We start from the raw sequence: 23,269 nt of genomic DNA on the forward strand, positions 1-23,269 counted from the left end.
TTACCGAAGAATTCAAGAAATTTCATTTTTTACCAAAGTCAAGAATTTTTGTTACCTACGTTTTTCCTTTTCGAGCATTTTTTTTACGTTTTTCTCCAAATCTACTTATATTGTGAAATTATAGTACTTTGCACCAATTTATCTAATGAAAATATCGAAATTTTAGTACTTTTTACATATTTTTCCGATATTCAAAATTATAGTATTTTGGGCGTACTATACCTGTTTTATATCGTATATAGTACGCGGACAAAAATTATAGTACAAATACTATAATTATAGTACGGTTGGCAACACTGGTGGGCTGATGAATCAATGATATTTATTTTGGTATACCTGAGTTCTGCCCACAGAACCCGAATTACGATTCCAATTCGAGAATTCCGATAGGCTATTCCCCAATACACTACATTTTGACGCAATGTTTTGAATGTGTGAGTGTTCTACGAAAATAAACCACACGTATAGACGTGCAATAGTCTGTTATGTGTTGTAACATTCAAATACACCAATATTGAATGAACATCAGCGCACAAATCGAGAGCTGTTGTCAGAACGAAATAGTATTCTTTACACGTGTTTAAGTTTATCCCATATTATTCCACACTCAAGAACGGTTTCCTGGTACTCCACACCTGTTAGGTATTTCAGTTCCTATTATTTCTGAGTTCCCTGGTTCTGCCACTGCCTTATATGTATTGGTTCTGCACACGGTATTCCTCACAGAAAAGATTAATAAATATACATGTAAAAGCCATCCCCATAGACCAAGGTAGTTTATGGCCTGATAGCCATAAGCCCCAAGTAAAAAACAGCGTTGGCTGCCGCCAAAAACATTGAAAAAGTACGTTACATTAACGTAAAATTCATATTATTATGATACCGAAGTAACTATTGAAAATAGCATATTCTTTAACACGTGCTTAAGTTTATCCCAAAAATTTCCACACTTGAGATCCCAGAGATTGGACGTTGCCCATCTCTTTGCGAGATCCCTAGCCTGATCCTACCACATCAATTCGCATTAATTTTATGTTTTCTGGTATTCCTCATAATTTGGTTAAATTACTAGGTAAGTATTGTATTGGTTCTGCACTCCAAGCTTTTCTGCAATCATATATGTTTTTAAATTAATAAAGTGGACAACTACAATTTCACATAGGTACTAATACCACCCCAATAAGGTCGTTGACTAGCTCAGTGGTTTATTGGGTGTAATATCAAAAATTAAAATTAATTGTTCATTTGTTTGAAAATTTTATTTGAATATTGTGGTGTTATTAAATGATAGTAAATGTTCGTTTAATTCTGTTGTAAATTAATAATTATATCATAGATGATAAATTACTGATACACTAACTTACTTATATTAAATTTACTTAGTTTAACTTATTGTTAATTTACTTATTTCACTAGCTTAGTTACGCTTCTCCATTTATTTTATTTTAGGCTTCCGAACATGTGTTTATTTTATCAGACAATTTTAAAGTTATTATTCTGTATCTAGATGCCATATCAGTTACGAGTGTTACGACCCTTTTTATAATGAAACTAAGTTTCGAATTATTAAATTACTTTCACGTTGATAACAATCGCGGAGTAAAGGTCTTCTCAATCTTAACGAAGAACCCGGACCGGGTTTCCAGCCGACATCCTTTCCAAGTTAATTCACACGTTCCTCCTGCGAGAGGCCCCTTTAAACAGTAGCCTATTGTTTTCTATAGCTGAAGGCGACAAACATTGATGAGACATTCATTAGTCAGCGACTGAAACAACGCATTCCATAAAGCGTATGATTTCATTTTGCGTGTCCGCTGAATTACAGTACAACATATTTGCGTAATAGTATATTGATAATGTTTACGTGCTAGCTATGTTATTTAATTTAATTTATATATGTAAAGCAATAACATTATTATTCAAATTCTTCCATCGCCATTCATGCTTTTAATTAGGTACTTACCTAAAATTATAAACATCTTGACGGATAATCAAAGATTTTAAGATGTGCGTTCGGCCGTTCGGTTAGCTATCGTATTTATGAAATCAGGGATGTAACAGTAGCTACCTACAATATAAATTATGTATAAAACAGCTGTACTAAATTACAGAAATATCTTGCAAAAATACAACAGCATGATTAAACAATATTATTCGATTATATGCACCGCTGTAATGGAAAATAATGTTCACACTTTCAAAGTGAATAAAACTTTTAAGCGGTTTCCTTTTGTTTTCCCAGTCTATATTATTTTAATGTTTTGATCCATATTATTTTATAAACCGGTACAATAAAAAAGAGGATACCTAGGTATTTTTGAAAATAAGATACGAAATCCAACCTCTTTGCTAATTTTTCTAATCTAGTATATTCGTAAATAAATTAATAAAGTAACGATCCAAGTAATCGATGCCGAAGAAAGTAACTAACGATTGTGTTTGGACATGTCTATATTAAACTGTCAAAGTCAAAATAGTCTGTCGGTTCTGTCATCCACATAGAATAATAATATCTTCCTTATCTGAAAAGAATGATTAGATTTTTTTGAAAATAATATTTTAACAAAAAGTTTATCAGTGTCTGCGACCTCTTAAAATATTAAAAATGCTGGCCGTTTCCAGATTGTGTATAAACTATGCGTCTGTAAAAACCTTCCATACTTTTTCGGCGAACGTTTTTAAACATAGCCGGTTCGTTTTAGAAAATGTTCACCAAAAACCTATTATGTCCAATTGCAATGCGTTTAAAACGAGCTGTCGATTTAAAAATTCTTTGACAGGTTCAACCACAATCGGATTGCGTAATAAGGTTAGTTTCAAACATCACTGACTAATAATATTATTGATTTTTTTATCTCTGATATACTGGTAGAGGACCCTCTATCATGGTTGAAATAAAATTAGATCAAAGGTGTCTTGGCAACCGACTACCGATAATAATATAATCTGTATTTTGATGTATACTAACTATTGTAGATTTCAATTCCACATGTTATTCTTATTCTAAATTGCCTGATAGCTTAATTCACACAAAGTGTATTATTTTTATTACGGTTTAACACCTAAAACTAAATTTATTTCTCATGATATTATTAGGTTTAATAGAAGCTACTAAAATTATTTCTCATATGTTATTCTATAATATTAATGTAAAAAATGATGCAATACCTGACATAAAATTGAATTATACCCCGTTTACACTGCTTGGATTTACTGCTGACAGTACGTATTATCGCGGCCATAATAAGAAAATGCACGTGTAAACAAGTATTATTGTACAAGTTGCAAGATTGCATTCATGGATCAAAAAAGTTCAGAAGCTTCTAAATTTTCATGCAATAATTGGTACTTGCATGCGCAATAGAACGATAGTGGCGAACCTGCCGGAAGAAATACAAACTTCACCGCACAGAATATTTTGATGTTTAGCGATTATCTACAAACCTGTCCAAACCGGTCTGAATCTCAAATAGCACCATACAGTGCAGTGGCGAAGACTCCATACTAGGCGATTATTTAAAGCCTATCTTCTTAAGAAAAATAATTTTTATTTTCATGTTGACGTATTTATATACTTAATCACAAATAATAATATATTCAATATGCCCAAAGACATCTATCGTATAATTGTCATAATTTTACGATCTTTTCCCATATTTCAATAAGCACCATCTATGGCATCTCTCGAAAGTTTTAAAAAATAGAACACACCGCGTTTCGCTTCACATATTATATAGGATTATTTTCGCGTGAATCGACGGGTATTTCAATATGAAGTTTTTTTCTCATTATTTCAAAAAGTCTGGCGTCCCGCATACAAATGTACAAGCTATTTCGTTAGCGCTTACGTCGCGAGAGCACATTTATTCAAAATAATTAATAAGAAGATAATTTAAAAAATAATTTCTATGGGATTCAATCACATAAACATGTATTGATTGTTGTTAAAAATATAAAATAATTTATCTCGTGATTTTTATTTATTTATTAAGTTCACTCATTAGATAATTTAGATATCTGATATTGTACCTACCTAAGTTTGTGTTTTAAATATGGAAGTATTTTAAAATGTCTAGTTTTACGGGTTAAATTATAAATTGTTATGGAACATAATATATATTATACAACAACCAATGATCATTGACGACAACGGATATTTTCATAGATGATAGGTAATATATTTTGAGCGTATGTTACGTTTATAAATGTTTAGGAAAATACATAAGTAATTCAAACTAATTGCTTATTTTTATGAAGTAATTATAACAAACCAATTAAGCTTTTGAAATTTCTTCGTTTTAGCGTACCTATTCATCAGTAGTAATATCGGGTTATCTTCTTATTTCCCGCAAATATATCTGACAAGCATGGTTACTCCCACAGCCTACCTCTTTCAAAAAGTCATTCTTCGCCACTGATATAGTGACAACATTTGCGTCTCGCTTACGCTTGAAGAATGTCATTGGAGCGACAGTCAGCACTCTTGCGTGTAAACAGTTATCGCAATAGCTTAAAATACACACTATTGGTGCAAGTAAATCCATGCACGTGTACAGGTGCTATTAAGGCGCTCTGCACAAAGTCATTCGACTTGACAACAACATAATCCCAATTTGGATACGCCAACAACGTCGATGATAGTTATGACCGTGTCCGGAAACTTGTACATATGCAGTTTGCCATATCACACTTCACAGTGAAATGTTGTATCGGAAATATATGGCCGTATATTAAAGACAGTCCAACATCTTTGGGTCGTGTAGTACTGACATAAAATTTATGTCTAAATAAAATACAGTTTTTGTCGGTTTACAGGAAGCCAGCAGCAAACAAATTTTTAAAATAGCCGATATACTGGATTGGTTATGTTAGGTTAGGTTTTCATTCTTGAATTCATGAATTTTGCGAAAATCAGCTATGAAAATTGAATTAATGTTCATAATTGAATCTAATAAAATTGGAGACTGTATAGTATACGGTCATCTCTTTCCGGTAAGAACTGTGCTACAGTGAAATGTTTTACGTACAATTTACATGTAACCAGTTATGACATCTCAGATTAAGAAATATCCTTTCAAGAATTAATACTACGTGTGTTGGTATATTGGGAATGCAATTTCTTTTAGCTTTTTTAAGTTCAGATTTAATTGGTGTCATATCCGTATGCATGACGATCTCAAAGCTATTGACCTCTGCATTCAAAAAAATCACAATCAATATATAAATTTCCATTTTCCCTTCAAGATGCATATGGACCTATTCATCCAACATGTTGAGAGTGCTATATCCAAACATGCGAATTTGACTCAGCCGTATTAGCCTCACAACTTACTGATTAGGAGTCGAGTGGGCGAACCGCCTCCTTTGATGATGATTGTTCTACATTTAACTTTACATTCGCGTCCGGCAGAGTTCTCTATGGTCAAGCCCAGATACACTATCACCTGCACTGTAAAATTGCACTCTTGTAACGGACCTGTTTACTCTATGTTTATACTTGCTTCTCCATCCACTACCTGCCTCATCTCCACACCTGTTATAATGGCATATACCGAGGCATAACAAATATTAGACACCCTTCAAAGTTGTAACGGGAATGTTCTAGGAGTAATCTTCCAAGTTCTTAGTCGGCGTACACTAGAGTGTGCATTATCCTTATGCTGATTTAGCTTTTGCTTCACTGAGAAACCGCCTTTTTGTTCGTTGTAAGGCTTCTGAACATTTTGAAAGTTGAGAAATTCTCCTTTGTAGAAACCGAGCGGCAATGGCAGACTTGATAAGATTTTCCCTTTTATTATCAACCGACTATCATTTTTGACCCTTAGTTTAATTGAGTTTAATTTATTTTTTCAGATTGTCCAGTCTTTCAAAAATGGTTCACTGACTGTCGTAAGATGCATGACTATTAAAAATGCCCCAAAAGAATCCTCGAAAGCAGTCGGATACTGGCTTCTATCATGCTCCGGAATGGTGTTCATTGCAGTTGTCTTAGGTACAATCACTGGTTATTTTGTCCTACTATACAGCATCTACTATGTACTTGACATCATTATAAGAAAAACGGTGAAATAAACCATCAAGTAACTCTTTTATTAGTACTTAGGTTAAAAATACTTAAGATTACGAAAGCATGTTCTAAATATTAACAGTTATTAAACAACATTGCTTTGTCCAAAAATATATTTACTATCTCTGTTCACCAACGTGTGTGTACAATCTATTATTTATTAGTCATTAGTTCTTAGTTATCCAAATATCGGCTGACTTATTTAAGTAAGTACTACTATGCATAAGCCCCTAAGTTTTTATGTATTTAAAATTTAATTCGTTGTTAATTATATTAGTTCATAGTTATCCAAATATCGGCTAACTTATTTAAGTAAGTATTACTATGCATAAGCTCCCAAGTTTTTATGTATTTAAAATTTAATTCTTTGCTAAATATGGTCTGATTAATTATAAGTTTTTAGTGATAACTTTAATTGAATATAAATAATAACTTCACTAATCGTAATAATTCTGTAACTTATATTGAATCTATGTAAGTACTTAATTGCTGACATTTGAAAATATAATGTTTTTGATTGAACTTTTAATTTCTTAGTAAGCGAGCATTCCATAATTAATATATTGTTCAATTATAACGTATAAGCCATTGGTTTTTAAACTTAGTCTTGTTATGGCACCCTAAAAAGATATGAATAATTTGTCATTTAAATAACATAAATAACAATCTATTTTTAATGAGGTTTAATGAATCCATTATTTTAAAATGTATATGTTATTTAAGTAAGTATATTATATAATATTATGTTATTATGAAATAAATAATCTATTATATTATTCCTAGATTTTTTATTTCATTTCAAGACTTTATCCTAAGAATATGCATTTTTTCCGTTTATTGGCTTCCACAATCAGCCGCCTCAGTGGTTTTAGATTTTTGTTTTACGAGAAATGGATGTTAGCCACTTGCTCAACCTATTAGCTTCATACTCTGGTTCCAAACATACATTGAAAAGACAACATGTGAATCTGTCAGATCCGGGATTCGAACCCAAGACCAACGACTTTATAGGCCGGCATGTTACAGCTAAGGCATCGCGGACCTTGTAGAAACAGTAGAGTCCGATGTTTTATACGTGTTTTACAATCATTGTGTAATTCGGTAAGATATTCAATAATATACTATAGTTCAATAAAATATTTTCATAAACATGCCTTTAAAAAAAAATCGGTGTGTGTACTTATGTACGCGCGTTAGAAGTTATACTTCTTTGGCGTAACAAAACAAAAACAAAACTTGTGATAAACTAGATTCTTCGACTAGCTCTTAATTATCTTGTTAAATTACACACTCAAGAAAAAGGACCGCTTATTGGAACGCAGTTGGTTTATTTCTATACACTTTAACTTATATTACTAAATTGTATAATTATTTATCGTTGTTTTTATTTTTAAAGTAACAACTGCCACTATGACGTTTAATGGTTTGTTTACATAAGGAATTGCGAATGGCCGACAATAATAAATTCGCTGTCTAGGCAACGGAACAATTCTAAACTATAATATTATACTGTATAATCGTCACGATTGCAGTATCATTCTGTGGCGTAATGGTTGTGCGTTCGGCTGATAACCGAACAATCGTTGGTTCGAATCCAATCGAGTGTGTTTTTTTTGTGTGAAAAAATAAATTATGTGTTACATTTCACACGCCAAAAATACACTCCGATCTGATTTACCAAATGCGCCTAAAGAAGTATAACTTCAAAAATATTTTATACTACTTCATGTAAAATAAGATGGAATTGTAGTAAAAATGTTACAGTCAACAATTTAGAATAATGTAATGAAAAGATTGTGCCTATAAGAGCATCCGGTAGGTGGTATTACAAATTAAGTTGTATGGACTATTAGATTCTTAAAAATAATTACATATTTGGTGTTGACAAAAAAATATCCAAAAAAACTCTGCAAGGATAAATCAGATGTTCTGTTGATGCATACAATTAATATCCAATGCGGGTGATCGATGAATATAATTAATGTGAGTATCTTATATTATATATTGTTAATCAAAATGTAGTTAACCTGCCTAGCAGGGTAAAAGGACAATTATTATTATTGCCCCTTGGACACTATCAGCCCCGTTAATTTTAAATATCAGTATAATAAATTAAATATGAAAAAAAAATTATCTTTAAGTAAATAAAATAATAAAAAAGGTGACTCAACTGGTTAATTATGTTTGTCAATTATTGTAGTTTTGCTGATAATACCAAGCATGTCAAAATTGTTGTCCTAGTAAAATTGAGAAAAAAAAATATTTTACTGATATATTAATAAAATACATTTCGACACCTCCTACTGAGATACCCGGGGTTCCAGCGGCTAGCTCATGTGTCCATCGAACCCCGGATTCACAAAAAAAAAGGAACGATATATTTATGTTTGTGGTTAAATAAAACACTAAGACTTTCTTGTGCGTAACTTGGTATTAGGTATATATTTTAATCTTGAGTTTGACAAGGTTATTTTGTAGTTTTTTACAGTTACAGTCGTCAGTCCGTATCGTTTTAAAACCGGACGCTCACTAACTTTTTTTTTTTTTAAACTTCACGTACCCACGCCATTCTACAAAAAGGACTCTCGTGATTGGCCAAATTTTATCGCGTGATCCTTTCGATTTGACGAATCACGAGGACCACCTCGGCGCAGGCGCGCGGAGACTTCAACGTTGCCGGCAAAATTTATTAGATTTGAATAAGTACTTATATTTAGTCTTAAAATTATCGCTTTCATCCATCATCATTTATACTTTTTAAATTAAATTAAATGTATCTTAATTACACCTCCGCCCAATATGTGATTTTCACACACCGGACGAAGGCCTTTACTTATGAATAAAAAAAATACTTACGTGGTTGAGCAAGGAATCAGATTAGATGTTTTACGAAGCCGTTTCTAGAGGTCAGGGTTACGTTTCGACTTGATAGCTACTAAATGATTATTTTACACCGGGAGAAGCCCGCCTGTAACAGGGGTGTATCACTACGTAAAGGTTGGTACTGGTTTGAACAAATTTGCGCGCACAAATGGTTTACGCATACGAATGTTTGTGCGGATTAAAATTTTTGTGTGCAAAAGTGTACGCACACGCAAATTACGCAGTACTGACTTTACAAGGTCGGAAGTGCATTTTTGGCCATTTGACTTAATTGCCTTTCATTATAACTAAAAAATTAACGAAGCAGTAACCTATGTATTAATTACTTTCCAAAATATACCAATCTCAGCATAAAGAATACAAAAGTTTATAGTTTGTCCCGACCATAACCAAAAAAACGCAGTGTGTCCATAGAGTTAACCAATATTGAAAATTTAACAACTCATGTGATGTGCCTTCTTGAAAATTCTCTGCAGGTGGTGTAACACGATTGACAGAATCAGGATTATCTATGGTGACATGGAAACTCCTCGGAGAAAAAATGCCTTGGCACCAGGAAGAATGGGAGGCAGAATTTTTCAAATATCAACAATTTCCAGAATATAAAATGTAATCAATATTATCTATATACCTATAATTCATATCACATTCACATTTTTAAAGAATAGAAAAAGGTTGCGATAAAATGGAACATAATATGTTTCTTCAAAGTGTAGAGTAATCTTAACAAACTTACGAGGATTGATTGTAGCCATTCGCACACCCCATGTAACTGTTCCAAATACGTATATTGATGCAAAAACATCATCTGAATCTATTCCTCAGGATTGAGGTGTTCGGATTGATTGCTGATGCCGGAGTGGCTTGAGAATTACAAGAAATGGATTATACATTTATGCTCAAGCGAAGCTGAGATAAATTACTTTAAAATTTAGTCGGTTTTGTGCCAAAGCGAACTAGTTCGCGGATATGGCCGGGCGTACAGTGCCGGCCATACAAAAAACGCGAACTTATTCACCTGTCTTTGAAGACAGAACGCCAGTCTCAGGTGTTTGTTTTGAATAATTTAAAATTCGGTTAAAATACTGGTCCAATAATGAGACATTTAGCATATGATTGGTAAGTGTTTATGATAAATTTTCCAATATATTTAAAAAAAAAAATAATATGGTTTATTTTTGCTAACAAATTCGCGGCCTCTCACTTGCCGCCATACAAAACCTCCCGGCATTTAATGGGCAGATAATATATATCATCGTCATACAAGAGAAAATGGCCAAGTACAGTTTCTCATGAAAAAGAATTAAATGACTATCTGACATCTTACTGACATGATGCTTGTCTTGAAAAATGCCGATCAGAGAGAGTTTCAGCATGGAAACATACTAGATATGTTAAAATTTTAAATGTGAATGCAATATTAGGGTTTTTTTAGATCGATTACAATTGTGCAAATGGCACTCATAACACTTTAAAATATTTTATTGTTTTGTACTTAGTCACTTTGATGACTTTGATGATGACAATATACAAATAGAATATATAGTTTGATTGTTGGATACTCAATTGAGTTTATTGACGTTTTGAGTCTTCCGACTACACATGTGCAGGAGTGAATTCAACTTTATTGGTATTTCTGTGTTGAGATTATGTTGGTCTATTCCAGTGGTGCACAACCTATTTGAATGAAGGGCCAATTTATCCATTTTCTAATTTTTCACGGGCCGCAATGGGTAAAAGTGTTTAAAAATAATGATATATTATACTAGATGAAAAATTTACTAGTTACATATCAGTTACTCTAATCATTCTCCACTCTGCATTACATACATTATTATGTATTTGCACGATAGAACTTAGTATCAACCCTAATAAAATTTCTGACACTGCTGTTGTATTCAATGAAAAATTTGGTGATGAAGTACTTATTTTGGACCGCATATTGCCCACGGGCCGTGGTTTGTGCATTACTGGTCTAGTCAAATGCTAGTGTGCATTGTGCTTAACATGACACCAATCAATCCCCAAAAAACAAGCAGCGAATGAAAACACCAACAGGTATTGATTTATTTCCATTAATGAAAACCCCCTTCTTATCTACCCAGATATATCTCTTAGAATCGGTCCCCACATAAACTATAATATCACCCATGCAATAATAGTTATGTTTTCGTTTCCAGTAAGAATAAAGAGATGACATTGTCGGAATTCAAAAGGATATGGTGGATGGAATACGGGCACAGGATGTGGGGAAGATGCATCGGCGCCGTTGTTTTTATTCCGGCGACATTCTTTTGGGCACGCGGATATCTCAACAAAGGAATGAAAGTGCGAGTCGCCGCGTATATCGCTCTGGTCGGAGCACAGGTATGACATGAAGTTGGGAAAAGATACTTAATATATTTACAATGATGGTAATTACGTATTTATTTGTTATTGCAAGTTAACATACGAGACAAAGCAATACGAAAGAAGCTATACTGTTGGCGGTAGAGACCATAGACAATATACCATTTAGCGTCGCCTAATTCTTCCATAAGAGAAAAATGTTTCTAGATAGTTTGCCGTAAAGTGAAATGTCGAAATACCGAATCATGTTACCGTATACTGCCGTACTGTACACATACAGTTGTATTATCTTTAATTTAAAATAATGGAATTGTCCTATATATGAGAATTATTCTTTCAGGGTCTAATGGGGTGGTACATGGTGAAGTCAGGGCTGGAAGACAGGTTCCAAGGACCATCCGATGTGCCAAGAGTATCACAGTACAGACTCGCAGCCCATTTAAGTTTAGCCTTCATTCTGTACACTGGTCTTTTAGCAGGGGCGTTAAAAGTGTTTAGGCCGCCGCCCTTGAACATTGCGTATAACTTTAGTCTAGCAAAAGTTCCCAACCTCAAAACCATCACGATATTGTCGCATGCTGCAAAAGCTTTGGTGTTTTTCACAGCTGTTTCAGGTAAACATTATAAATCATTTACATTGCTCTCTCTTTGTGGAACTGCACCTAATGTACCTAACAATGAGGTTTGAATTTTTTTTGCTGTGCTTAGGAGATGCCTTTATGTACAAAGATCGTACAGATACACTTTCAGGTTTGGTTCATTTTCACTTTAGCGTTAATGACACCTCCTGATACACGGATCATGTGGCATATGAAAATGCAGAGACTGTGCTGAATCGGCCATGTGTCGAGAGAGTGTCGGCACTGGATTGTCCAGGATGGAGGAAGTTTTTGAAGGAGGCCAAGACGTGCCAAGGGTTGTAGTGCCGTAAATGATAATAATACTAATAATCTTTTCCGAATTCATTACGCAATGTTAAACACAATGTACGCATCAAACCTATGTGAATTTAGCTAAAAGACTATGGGTACCAAAGCTATCAAAATAAACAATTTTTTATAGTCCCATGGCTTACCTAAGAAAATCAAATGAATTGTGTGCTTTTGTATAAAAGCATGAACTTTGGCATGATATCCCAAGAGTTATTTTTAATATATTGAGCCACTTCAATATATACCTACGTATAGAGTTGGGTATTTCCCGAGAAAATCTCAATCTCGAGATTCGAGATTTCCCGAAATGATGAAATTTAGAATTCTCGAGATTCGGGATTTCCAGAAAAGAATTCTCGAAATATCGAGACATTTCAAAAAAACCTGTAAAAATCCTAAAATCAGTGTAAAACAGACAGATTAAGAAAAAAATAAGATTTTTTTTATTTATGTAAGAAGACGAACAAAATAGAAGTAGGAAAACAAAAATAATTCGAAACATTACTTATTAAAATAGAATTTCAAAAAACACAGATTGTCAATCGCGTACGCTTTTGAGACACAAAATTCCCTAATGTTGCAAAAATTGCGCATCATCAAATCAAATTATAAATTTTCTATAATCACCGTCTGATTTGATTGATTTCAGTTTGGACACGTATGTATGGTGCTGAATACTTATCTGAAGTTAAACTTGATATTTTGCAATTGAAGCCCATAAAATACGAAGATAGAGGCCAAATTTTCAATGTTCTAATATTATTACCCTCATTCATTTTCAGTTTAGTGTATTTTGTAGTACTGATAACTCAAAGTTAAACTTTTGCAATTGGAAACCTGTAAAATACCAAGATGGCGGCCATTAGATTTTTCAATTCAATTTCAGGCATTATGATAAATACTATGAAAATATTCTGGAATGATTACTAGTCTATGAACCTATAACGTTTTATTTATTGCAATGCATCGATTCATCATTTAGTTCTTTCTAATTCATGCCATTCTTCTTTGAAAATAATAAAAATTATTTGCTTGATGGACCTTGATTTATTTCCAGGCGCCTTTGTGGCTGGATTGGACGCCGGTTTAGTGTACAACTCTTTCCCCAAAATGGGAGATAAATGGATCCCCGATGATATATTAGCTATGTCTTCGACGCTCAAAAACTTCACGGAAAACCCTTCTACCGTTCAGTTTGACCACCGAATTCTCGGCACACTGACAGTGACGACTATTACCGCTCTTTGGCTGTTGTCTCGTAGAAAAACTTTGCCACCTCAAGCTAAGCTTGCTGTCAATGCTCTGGCGGTAATGGCATGGATACAGGTATGATTTTTGTATCAAGTCTGCTAGAATAATTAATTGTCCATCCATAAATGTTCTTTCCTAAATTTATATTTGTTTTCAAGCTAAAATGATTTCATGATAAATACAAAATAAGAATGGAGAGATGGTATTTTATGTATCTTTATATGCAGTTGTTTTCTATGATTATTAATACGAACATGACTCACAGATGAAAGTATTCCTTACAATGATAAATTCAGACAGTCCAAAATATAATAATAACCCCATTTTACTTCCGGAATAACGTATTCACATTACATTTTGTTAAATTTCACTTTTCCTTTTTTTTTTTTAAATTGCACTATTCTTATAATCATTATAAAACAGATAATCTATAAAAAAACAGGACCTATCTTTTATATTGGCATTATTGTATCACTATTGATTTCAGACTACGATATATAATATGTACACATTTTGAACTATTATCTTATAATATAACACCTCTATGAATATAACGAAAGAAAGTTAATTAGTTTTACATCGTCGCGGATGAACAATGTCCATTTGTAGAGGAAGAACAGATTCTTTTGGCATTGCGGTCACGACAAAATCATTTTGGAGCGGTATTAGTCATTTAACACCTAAATGAGTCGCCCGCACTGCCACAAGAATCTGACACCATTCTAACAACTGTTTGGTAACGTGTTATTTTATTAGCGACTGAGACAATTCGTTTTTCAAAATCCATTAAGGTGATGTCTCTAGGTAAAGTTGTTATCGAAAAATAGCTAGAAAAGTTTATTAATCGGTAGATATATATTCAAAAGTAATGAGAAAAATAAAATAAAAAATTAAGATGTATCGTGGAGTTCTATATACCAAAAATACGTGTCAAATTCGGTACATTTCTATCGGGTGGTAAGAATGAATGACATAAGATTTATTATCAAAATTACGATAAAAATATACCTAAATCTATTACCTAGCGAAACGCTAAACGTAAATTGGAATTTATTATATCCTTATATCTTTTTTTTTAAATTTAAAAAACATCGATTTAGAGGTTAGAAAGCATGCAATTAAAATCGAAATATGTCGGTTTAGACGCAATTTATCGCAAAAAGCGATTAGCGTTTCTATTAAAAATATTATTTATTAATTTTTACGGCAGTTATTTAAATTTAATCTTGTATTTTTGTATATTAACGAATCGATAGAAATCGAAACCATAATAATTGCTCGAATTGGCAACATGCTGACAACACTTAGCCGACGCTTGGCCGTATAGTGCTGCCGTCGTGGAATTATTTGGAAACAAAATATCTTCATACAAAATACACACACAACCATAACATGACGTTGAAAATGAAACTCACACATAGACAAGACAAAATAACATTTCTCTGCATTTTGACAAAAATCAGTTTATTAGTTTGAGGCGAAATTGCCATATGAATAAAAATAACTTAATAATTGAAATTACAATATTAACTTAATTTACGTAGAAACCTGCCTATATTCAAAATTTGAAACTGCGAATTATTTGCAATTAGTATTTGCTTAAATTACAACTGTTTTTTATCATTATCTAATATATAAAAATTAATATTTGTGTGTTTGTTTGTTCGTATTTAATGCGCAGCCATACCGTTCATCCGATTGCAATAAAACTTTGTAAACTTATTGCTTGCACTTGCGGGAAGAGTATAGGCTATACTAATATATAAAAATGAATGTCTGTCTGTCTGTGTGTCTGTCCCGTATGCGTTCCTATACCATTCATCCGATTGCAATGAAATTTTGGTAAGTGGTTGCATGCACACCCATGAAGGTTTCTGAATTAGAAAAATCATCATCTTCTTCTTCTTCTTCATTATATTTTCTTTTATTCGTATGGTTCCTATACCATTCATCCGATTGCAATGAAATTTTGGTAAGTGGTTGTATGTACACCCATAAAGGTTTCTAAATTAGAAAAATCATCATCTTCTTCTTCTTCTTCATTCTATCTTCTTTTATTCGTATGGTCCCTATACCATTCATCCGATTGCAATGAAACCTTCGTCAGTTGTTGTGGTAACACCCTCAATGGTTTTTGAATTAGTACAACCATCTTCTTCTTCTTCTTCTATTCTATATTCTTCTATTCGTATGCGTTCCTATTCCATTCATCCGATTGCAATAAAATTTTCGTCAGTAATTGTGCCAACACCCGCGAAGGTTTCTGAATTAGTACAACCATCTTCTTCTTCTTCTTTTTCTTCTTCTTTATTCTATCTTCTTTTATTCGTATGGTCCCTATACCATTCATCCGATTGCGATGAAACCTTCGTCAGTTGTTGTGGTAACACCCGCAATGGTTTTTGAATTAGTACAATTATCTTCTTCTTCTTCTTCTTCTATTCGTATGCGTTTCTATTCCATTCATCCGATTGCAATAAAATTTTCGTCAGTAATTGTGTCAACACCCGCGAAGGTTTCTGAATTAGTACAACCATCTTCTTCTTCTATTCTATCTTCTATTCGTATGCGTTCCTATACCATTCATCCGATTGCAATGAAATTTTGATCAAGTGTTGTGCTCACGCCGCAAAGGTTTCTGAATTGTTACAACTATTTTCTTTTTCTTCTATTCTATCTTCTTCTATTTGTATGCGTTCTTATATCATTCATCCAATTGCGATGAAATTTTGACCAGTTGTTGTGAGTACGCCCGCAAAGAGTTCTGAATTAGTACAACCATCTTCTTCTTCTTCTATTCGTATGCGTTCCTATACCATTAATCCGATTGCAATGAAAATTTGACTAAGTGTTGTGTTCACGCCCGCAAAGGTTTCTGATACAACCATTTTCTTCTTCTTTTTCTTCTATTCGTATGCGTTCTTATACCATTCATCTAATTGCGATTAAATTTTGACCAGTTGTTGTGCGCAAGCCCGCAAAGGTTTTTGAATTAGTACAACTGCCTTCTTCTTCTTCTTCTATTCGTATGCGTTCCTATACCATTCATCCGTTTTTTTGGATCCATCCGGAACTTTGGTGAGTTGTCGTGCGCACGCCTGCAAAGGTTTCTGAATTAGTACAACCATCATCTTCTTCTTCTATTCGAATGCCTACCTACACCATTCATCCGATTTCAATGAAACTTTGGTGAGTTGTCGTGCGCATGCCCGCGAAGATTTCTGAATTAGAAAATCATCTTCTACTTCTATTCGTATGCGTTCCTATACCATTCATCCGATTGCAATGACATTTTGATCAAGTGTTGTGCCCTTGCCCGCGAAGGTTTTTGAATTAGTACAACCATCTTCTTCTTCTTCTATTCGTATGCGTTCCTATACCATTAATTCGAATGCAATGAAACTTTGGTGAGTTGTCATGCGCGTGCCCACGAAGATTTCTGATTTAGAAAATCATCTTCTTCTACTATTCGTATGCGTTCCTATACCATTCATCCGATTGCGATGAAACTTTTGTCAGTTGTTGTGCGCACACCTGCGAAGGTGTCTAAATTATTATTATATAAAATACAAAGTTTGTTGTTTGTTTGTTCCATCCAATTTTGATTTTTTTTTTACTACATATTAATAACATTAATAACGTTTTCATATTTTGGATTCGATTTTAATTTAGTGTTCTTATGTTTGACCTTTACTCCTATTAGAATTATTTTCATATTGCCATATTGTATTACAAAGATATTTTAATATTAAAAAAATAATTACCTATTATTATTTTTCAAATATCTAAGATAAATATAACCACGAAGCGACCCTGTGCGAAGCCGGGTACTTCAGCTAGTTTATGATAAAAATAATAAACAAATCTCGCATTTTAACATATGGTAGCATTCGTGCTCTCGATCGAATATCGGGTTTATGACAATTATTCTTCTTTATTTTGCCATTATTAGGTATATTGTTTGAAAACAGGAAGGAATCGACTCATCAGTAACATTTTTGTCAAGTAAGTAAACTTTTCAGTGTATAATAAATAATATTATTATCGTACATCAAAATGACAAACTATGTCACGCAGTTTTGATTGTCAAACAAACATTCAAAAATTATTGAAAAGAGTTACATATACTGTATTTTCAATCACCATCATGCATTTATCATCAATATATATTATTTTAGGCGTAGACTCATCGTTTTCGTAGAATTATAAATACTTTACGTTAGTTTGAGGTTATGTTTATGACAAATGTCATCGAGCCCATCTTGTACGTTTTGTAAATTATCTAATAGATAGGTAGTGAATTTCTTTCATTCGCATAATATGATTGTAGAACCGAATTTAATAAAATAATCTTCCCTGGCTCACAAAATGGTAGGTTAACAATTTTCTTAATAATATATTTATTGGTTTTATAGACCATCCGGTCATACACTAGATTCATTTTCATTACCTACATGCTTTGGCATAAAAACAAGAATTCATTACATCTTGTACACATGATGTAGCGATTGTCTCGAATGAGGAGTTGACATATTATTGCCCATCATTATTTGTATTTTTACTGCTAAATACTTGAATTAATGAGGAAATATGGATAATGTAATAATATTTTTTTCCTATTGTTTCAGTATGCCGAATGCTGGTCCGGAATTGGAGGAAGATTTGTTGGTGAGAGGGCATGTTGCTGACAATGTCCTCAGCTCCTTTTTCGAATACTTCAACCTCACTCTCTTCGAAAAAATAGCTGAGCAGACAAATTTATATTCAGCACAAAAAAGGGACTTGTGGTCGGTGAATACGAATTCGAAATTCGTATTCACCGGCATCAAAATTATGATGGGTACATTAAGGTTTCCGCAGACTCGAATGTACTGGTGTTATGATCTAAGCATTCCAATCATTAATCAAGCAATGCCCAGAGACGGGTACTTCGAACTGCGGAATCACTTTCATTTTGCAGATAACACTGCTGACCGCACGGGCTGCACAGATAAACTTTGGAAGATTAGTCCCTTTTTAAGTGAGGTTCTAAAAAAATGCCATACTTTGCCCAGACCTGCTCATAACTCCATCGATGAGCAAATGATGCTGTTCACTGGCCGCTGTAGACACAGGCAATTTGTGCTTAACAAGCCAATTCTGTAGGCCTTAAAAATTTTGTTCTCGCGGCCAGAGATGGATTAGTGATAGATTTTCACATATATGTAGGGAAGGGAACGGTATCAGATGGAGATATGAAGCAGTTCGGTCTGGGCGCAAGTGTGGTCAAGTTACTCTGCCGGACTCTCCCCAATCCTCCTGCATTGTCTATACTGATCGTTTTTTCACTAGTTTGAAGCTCGCCGATTCGTTACTTCACGACAAAATGTTCTTAACTGGAACTGTCAGAAGTAATAGACTCGGCGATGTGATTAAGAAATTAAAAAAACGATAAGGCAATGCAGAGGGGAGATTGGGATGAGAAGGTTCGGTAGGATGACAAAGTCTGTGTAGTCAAGTGGAAAGATAAATAAATCCGTGTTATTATTTTCCACTGCGGTCGGCAGTACTCCTGTTGGTACCTGCATGCGATGGTCGAAGGAAGTAAAGAGGAAGATCAGTGCCACTCAGCCGGCCATTGTAAAGCACTACAATATGTCGATGGGTGGCATTGATCTTTGCGATCGGATAATTACTTATTACAGGACTGCGATGAAGACATGCAAATGGCCTGTGAGGGTTTTTAACCACTTTGTGGACTTGGCGGTGGTAAACTGTTGGCTAATGTATATGCGGAATTGTAAACTAGAAAATGTACCCCGAAAGGATATTATGGGACTGTTGTCGTACTGAATCAGATTAGCGAAAGCTATTATTCGGTATGAAGATCGGGTAGCCAACATTTTAACACTGCCAGCACGAGGTCGGCCAAGAAACATGTCGACATCGCAGGTAGACACAGAGCCACCAGCTCGCAGGAGAACGGTTGTCCCCAACCGATCGCTGAGGTATGTTTGGACAGCGTTGGCCACCATTCAGCATCCGTGTGCAGATACCCTGGATGCAAGTGCCGCACCAGGTATATTTGCATAAAATGCAATATATACGTGTGCACACAATTTTGCTTTGAGCTGTATCACACAGTATAGGATGCAGCTCAAAGCAATTTTAAAGTACATATTTAGGGTTTTATTTCATAATTTTAACTAATTTTAAGTGTAAATATATTTAATTATCCTATTTATAAGGTTTTTGTGTTATTTTTATTGTGTAATGTTCTATTAAAATTGACCACTCCTATGAACAAGTTGTTTTCTTTACCTTCCCTAAGTTTATAGAGTAGGTAATATTCATCTGCAGTGTGACCTGGTATGTGCATATAGTATATTTTACTTTATAAAATAAAAATAAAAAATTTGTCAATAGACTAATACTTCTCTTCCATATTTTCATTCTAAATTTCTATTCAAAATGAAAAAAGAAGTTGGCAAGTATAAATTGATTTAAAACTTTTCTTTTAAATCATAAAAATGTCAATACGATATAATAAAATATTGTACTTATTTAAAAAAAAATATAATTATTTGAATAGGTATATATATATAATAATATTATAGTAGAATATATTATTATATTCTTATAATATGTAAATGAATTTTTGTCTAGCGATTTTTTTCATACTTGCAACATATTATGGTAACTTACTGCCATCTGGTTAGAATTGACCAAAGTTTTTAGTAACAGATTTTTAGAAATTCATGGTAGATGCCTTTAAATATAAAAAGATGGCGTAAAAGTCACATTATATGTGTTATTTAGGCCAAAGACATCGCCTTAATCACTGACATTTAATCCAAAGTATTTATTTGGTTAATGTTTGTGTAGATAATCGATGATCAACATAATTGCTTTGTCTGTCACTGAATTCTGATGTTTGACGAATTTACTATTTCTGTTTACAAAATGACATTATTTGACAGCTGCCAATTTGTTTCAGTGTTTTACCACTGGCATTCCTAATTGCGCAGACAAGTGCAAGCCATTAATAATTATTACTCACTATTTATCCGAAAATCTGTTGACTAGTGATTTAGACGAGTTATTTAAATAAATACAACTCTGCATACGCCGATATGAACTATATTTTTAGTAAATTTAATTAATATGATAAATATTTGCCTCTTGCTTTTATGTGTTGGGATTAAATTCAAGTGTTGTTTTTTTTTAATTTCCTTATGAGGTAGTGACAAAATGGCACATTTTTCAACTTGTGTTCGATCTAGAACAAGGACCCAACAGCTTTGGCAAATAAATAGCAATCGTGCCTCCTAAATTTTTTTTTTAGTTATATTGCCATAATTATTTTATTCTCTGTATTATAGGTGACTTTGGGTGTGTCAACTTTGCTGACGTACGTCCCGACTCATCTGGCTGCCACTCACCAGTCCGGCTCTCTCGTTCTCCTCAGTCTCGCCGTATGGCTGACCCACGAAATGAAACTCCTGAGATTGATTCCAAAATAAACAATCGATACTAGTGACATTTTAAATTGAAGACTTTATTAAAGCTAGTCAATAAATACAAAATAAGATTGCAAATATCCCATATCAAAAAATTCTTTTATCTCATCTAAAACACGGCGACCTCACAATCTGTAAGTAAAGGGATGAAATTACGCTGCTGGTTCATATTTACCTGTTGTTTTTTCAATACATATTTCAATTCAAAGCATGGACCCAGTGTGGAGTAAGCAATTACCCAACATCCATTCCAAACAACTCTTCAATCAATATCTTCTGCCTTGGTGTGGAAGTGGTAAGTTGGCTAAATTGTTTTAGATTGTCGGCTCTCACATATGGTATGCTCACGGTTTTAACAACATATAGGTAATTGGAAGTGCATTTTCAAACGTTTGAATTGTATTTTTGTTAGTTTACCTGCAAGGCAAATGGCCATTTTCTTTGATCAAAAATCGATGACATCAATACGAGTCTGAAATGTTAAAAATAATAGATTTTGATGAATTGATAAACAATTTCATGAAGGCAATATGAAAAAAATATTGTTATTTTTAAAATTACGTTTTAATATGCTAGGTTTTTCGGGGCCCCTTCATATTATGTAAATTTAGCCTTGATGAAAATACTTTGTGTACGTATTTCTGAAATATTTTGAGGTGATCTCATGCTATTTTGTATTTTCTTTGATTTTTTATTCTTTGCAGAGTTTTCATATGAATCATACGATCCTTTCTTTCATTAAATGTATGTTTTGTTTTGATTCGTCATTTATTATGATTAAGATGTTTATCCTCTATGTCCGATTGACATATTATTATGTATTAAACAAAGTGCATTTATGAAATAATTGTCTTAAGAATTCAGCTTTGTGATTTAAAAATTATTCAATAAAGTATTTATTAAAGAATTTACCTGTGTTAGTTTCTAAAAATTTTATACCTAACATATTATTTATATTATTACATATTATTGAAAGCGACGACGGAGAAACGAAAAAATTCTAATTATGAAATACAAAATGTATGGGAAAAAATGTAAAACTTGAATAAAAGTTTTTTTTTGTTCGAAAACACTATAACTAGATTTTATAAATTTTCGATGAACGAATTTTGAATTAATTGTATTCATATTAACGGATTTTTACTGTACACAAATTTGGCTATTAGGATGGAATTTTGGGCTTCTTTTTAAACTAATATTTCAATATATCTAGAAGCAGGTTGTAAATTCACCAAAGGATTGCAATCCCTAAAATTTATCTTAGTCGGTAAATCGGTTGACTTTTGTTTTTCCAATTTGTGACGATTTTTGTAAAATGTGCTAAAAACTAATAGATCATCAAATTAATAAACAAATTCAACTTAGTTACCACTATTACACAATCAACCAGTCTTCTTGTGTCATTCCAGGTCATACCAGCATCCCGTATCTCCGTATACACTCACAAAATTGAGGCTACTATTTGCAAACATGGCTTGTTCCAAAATTGTTGAAAAATGAATCTTGATATGATAATGATATTTTGTAAAGAAAAATACACTAGGAATTTTTAGACAGCTTCAAACCCGGGTTTATTACATACGAAATATCAAATCAAAATAATGCGAAACTTTCGAATGTGGCTTATTCCATAATTATTTAGTTTCAAAGACGGCTCGTTCCACGTTAGCCGAGCTCAGCTTTTGGGTCATGTGACTAACATTTTAGTGGTATGTATGTGATTGGATGCATACTTGCATAGGCAGATTAATTCAAATTGTTGAGTTGTAGAAACGGCTCAATCCAACTTTCACTTTCAAACCTGGTCTGATTACACACCTTAAATTTAAATAGATTCTTTATATTGAAACGAATAAGTTTCCCATTGTTTTCTGTGTTAATAGACTACAATATAAATAAATTAAAAAACCATACCTACAAATTAGTTTTTTATTAGTCTTACAAACAGATTATTGCATTTTGCCGCAAAACATGTTTTTGGGAACGAGCCATGTTTGAAAATAGTACCTAGTCTGAATTAGTACTAACGTGTAAAATAAATGAATCCTTCAAAATTATAGTACGGATAGCAATACTGCTACATTAAAAATAAGGTTCGAGAATTCAAGCGGATAACAAAAGCGGGAAGGGGGGCGAGACAGTCAAGCCAGTGACACACGACAGATCAGGGACCGTAATATAGCAACGAGCCCACTTACTTCTTTTGTACCTTACAAAGAACTACAAAACATACTAATCTTGAAACAGAAATCTTGTTTACAAATCAGCAATCACCCGTGACTCAAATC

General features: G+C 33.2%; 1 protein-coding gene across 1 annotated transcript; it reads left to right on the forward strand.

Moving 5' to 3' along the window:
* Window positions 1-2,456: 2,456 nt before the first annotated feature.
* LOC147075786 (heme A synthase COX15) lies at window positions 2,457-21,891 on the forward strand. The gene is made up of 7 exons (XM_085942097.1): window positions 2,457-2,809; window positions 5,854-5,992; window positions 9,427-9,559; window positions 11,131-11,317; window positions 11,640-11,913; window positions 13,289-13,557; window positions 20,844-21,891. Exons 1-7 carry the CDS (start codon window positions 2,606-2,608, stop codon window positions 20,982-20,984), a joined length of 1,347 nt encoding a protein of 448 aa, XP_085798223.1. The 5' UTR covers window positions 2,457-2,605; the 3' UTR covers window positions 20,985-21,891.
* Window positions 21,892-23,269: the final 1,378 nt, after the last annotated feature.

Source organism: Rhyacophila brunnea, unplaced genomic scaffold (assembly GCF_057557595.1).
Source record: "Rhyacophila brunnea isolate RB1 unplaced genomic scaffold, BYU_Rbru_1.0 scaffold_14, whole genome shotgun sequence".
Classification (NCBI taxonomy): domain Eukaryota; kingdom Metazoa; phylum Arthropoda; class Insecta; order Trichoptera; family Rhyacophilidae; genus Rhyacophila; species Rhyacophila brunnea.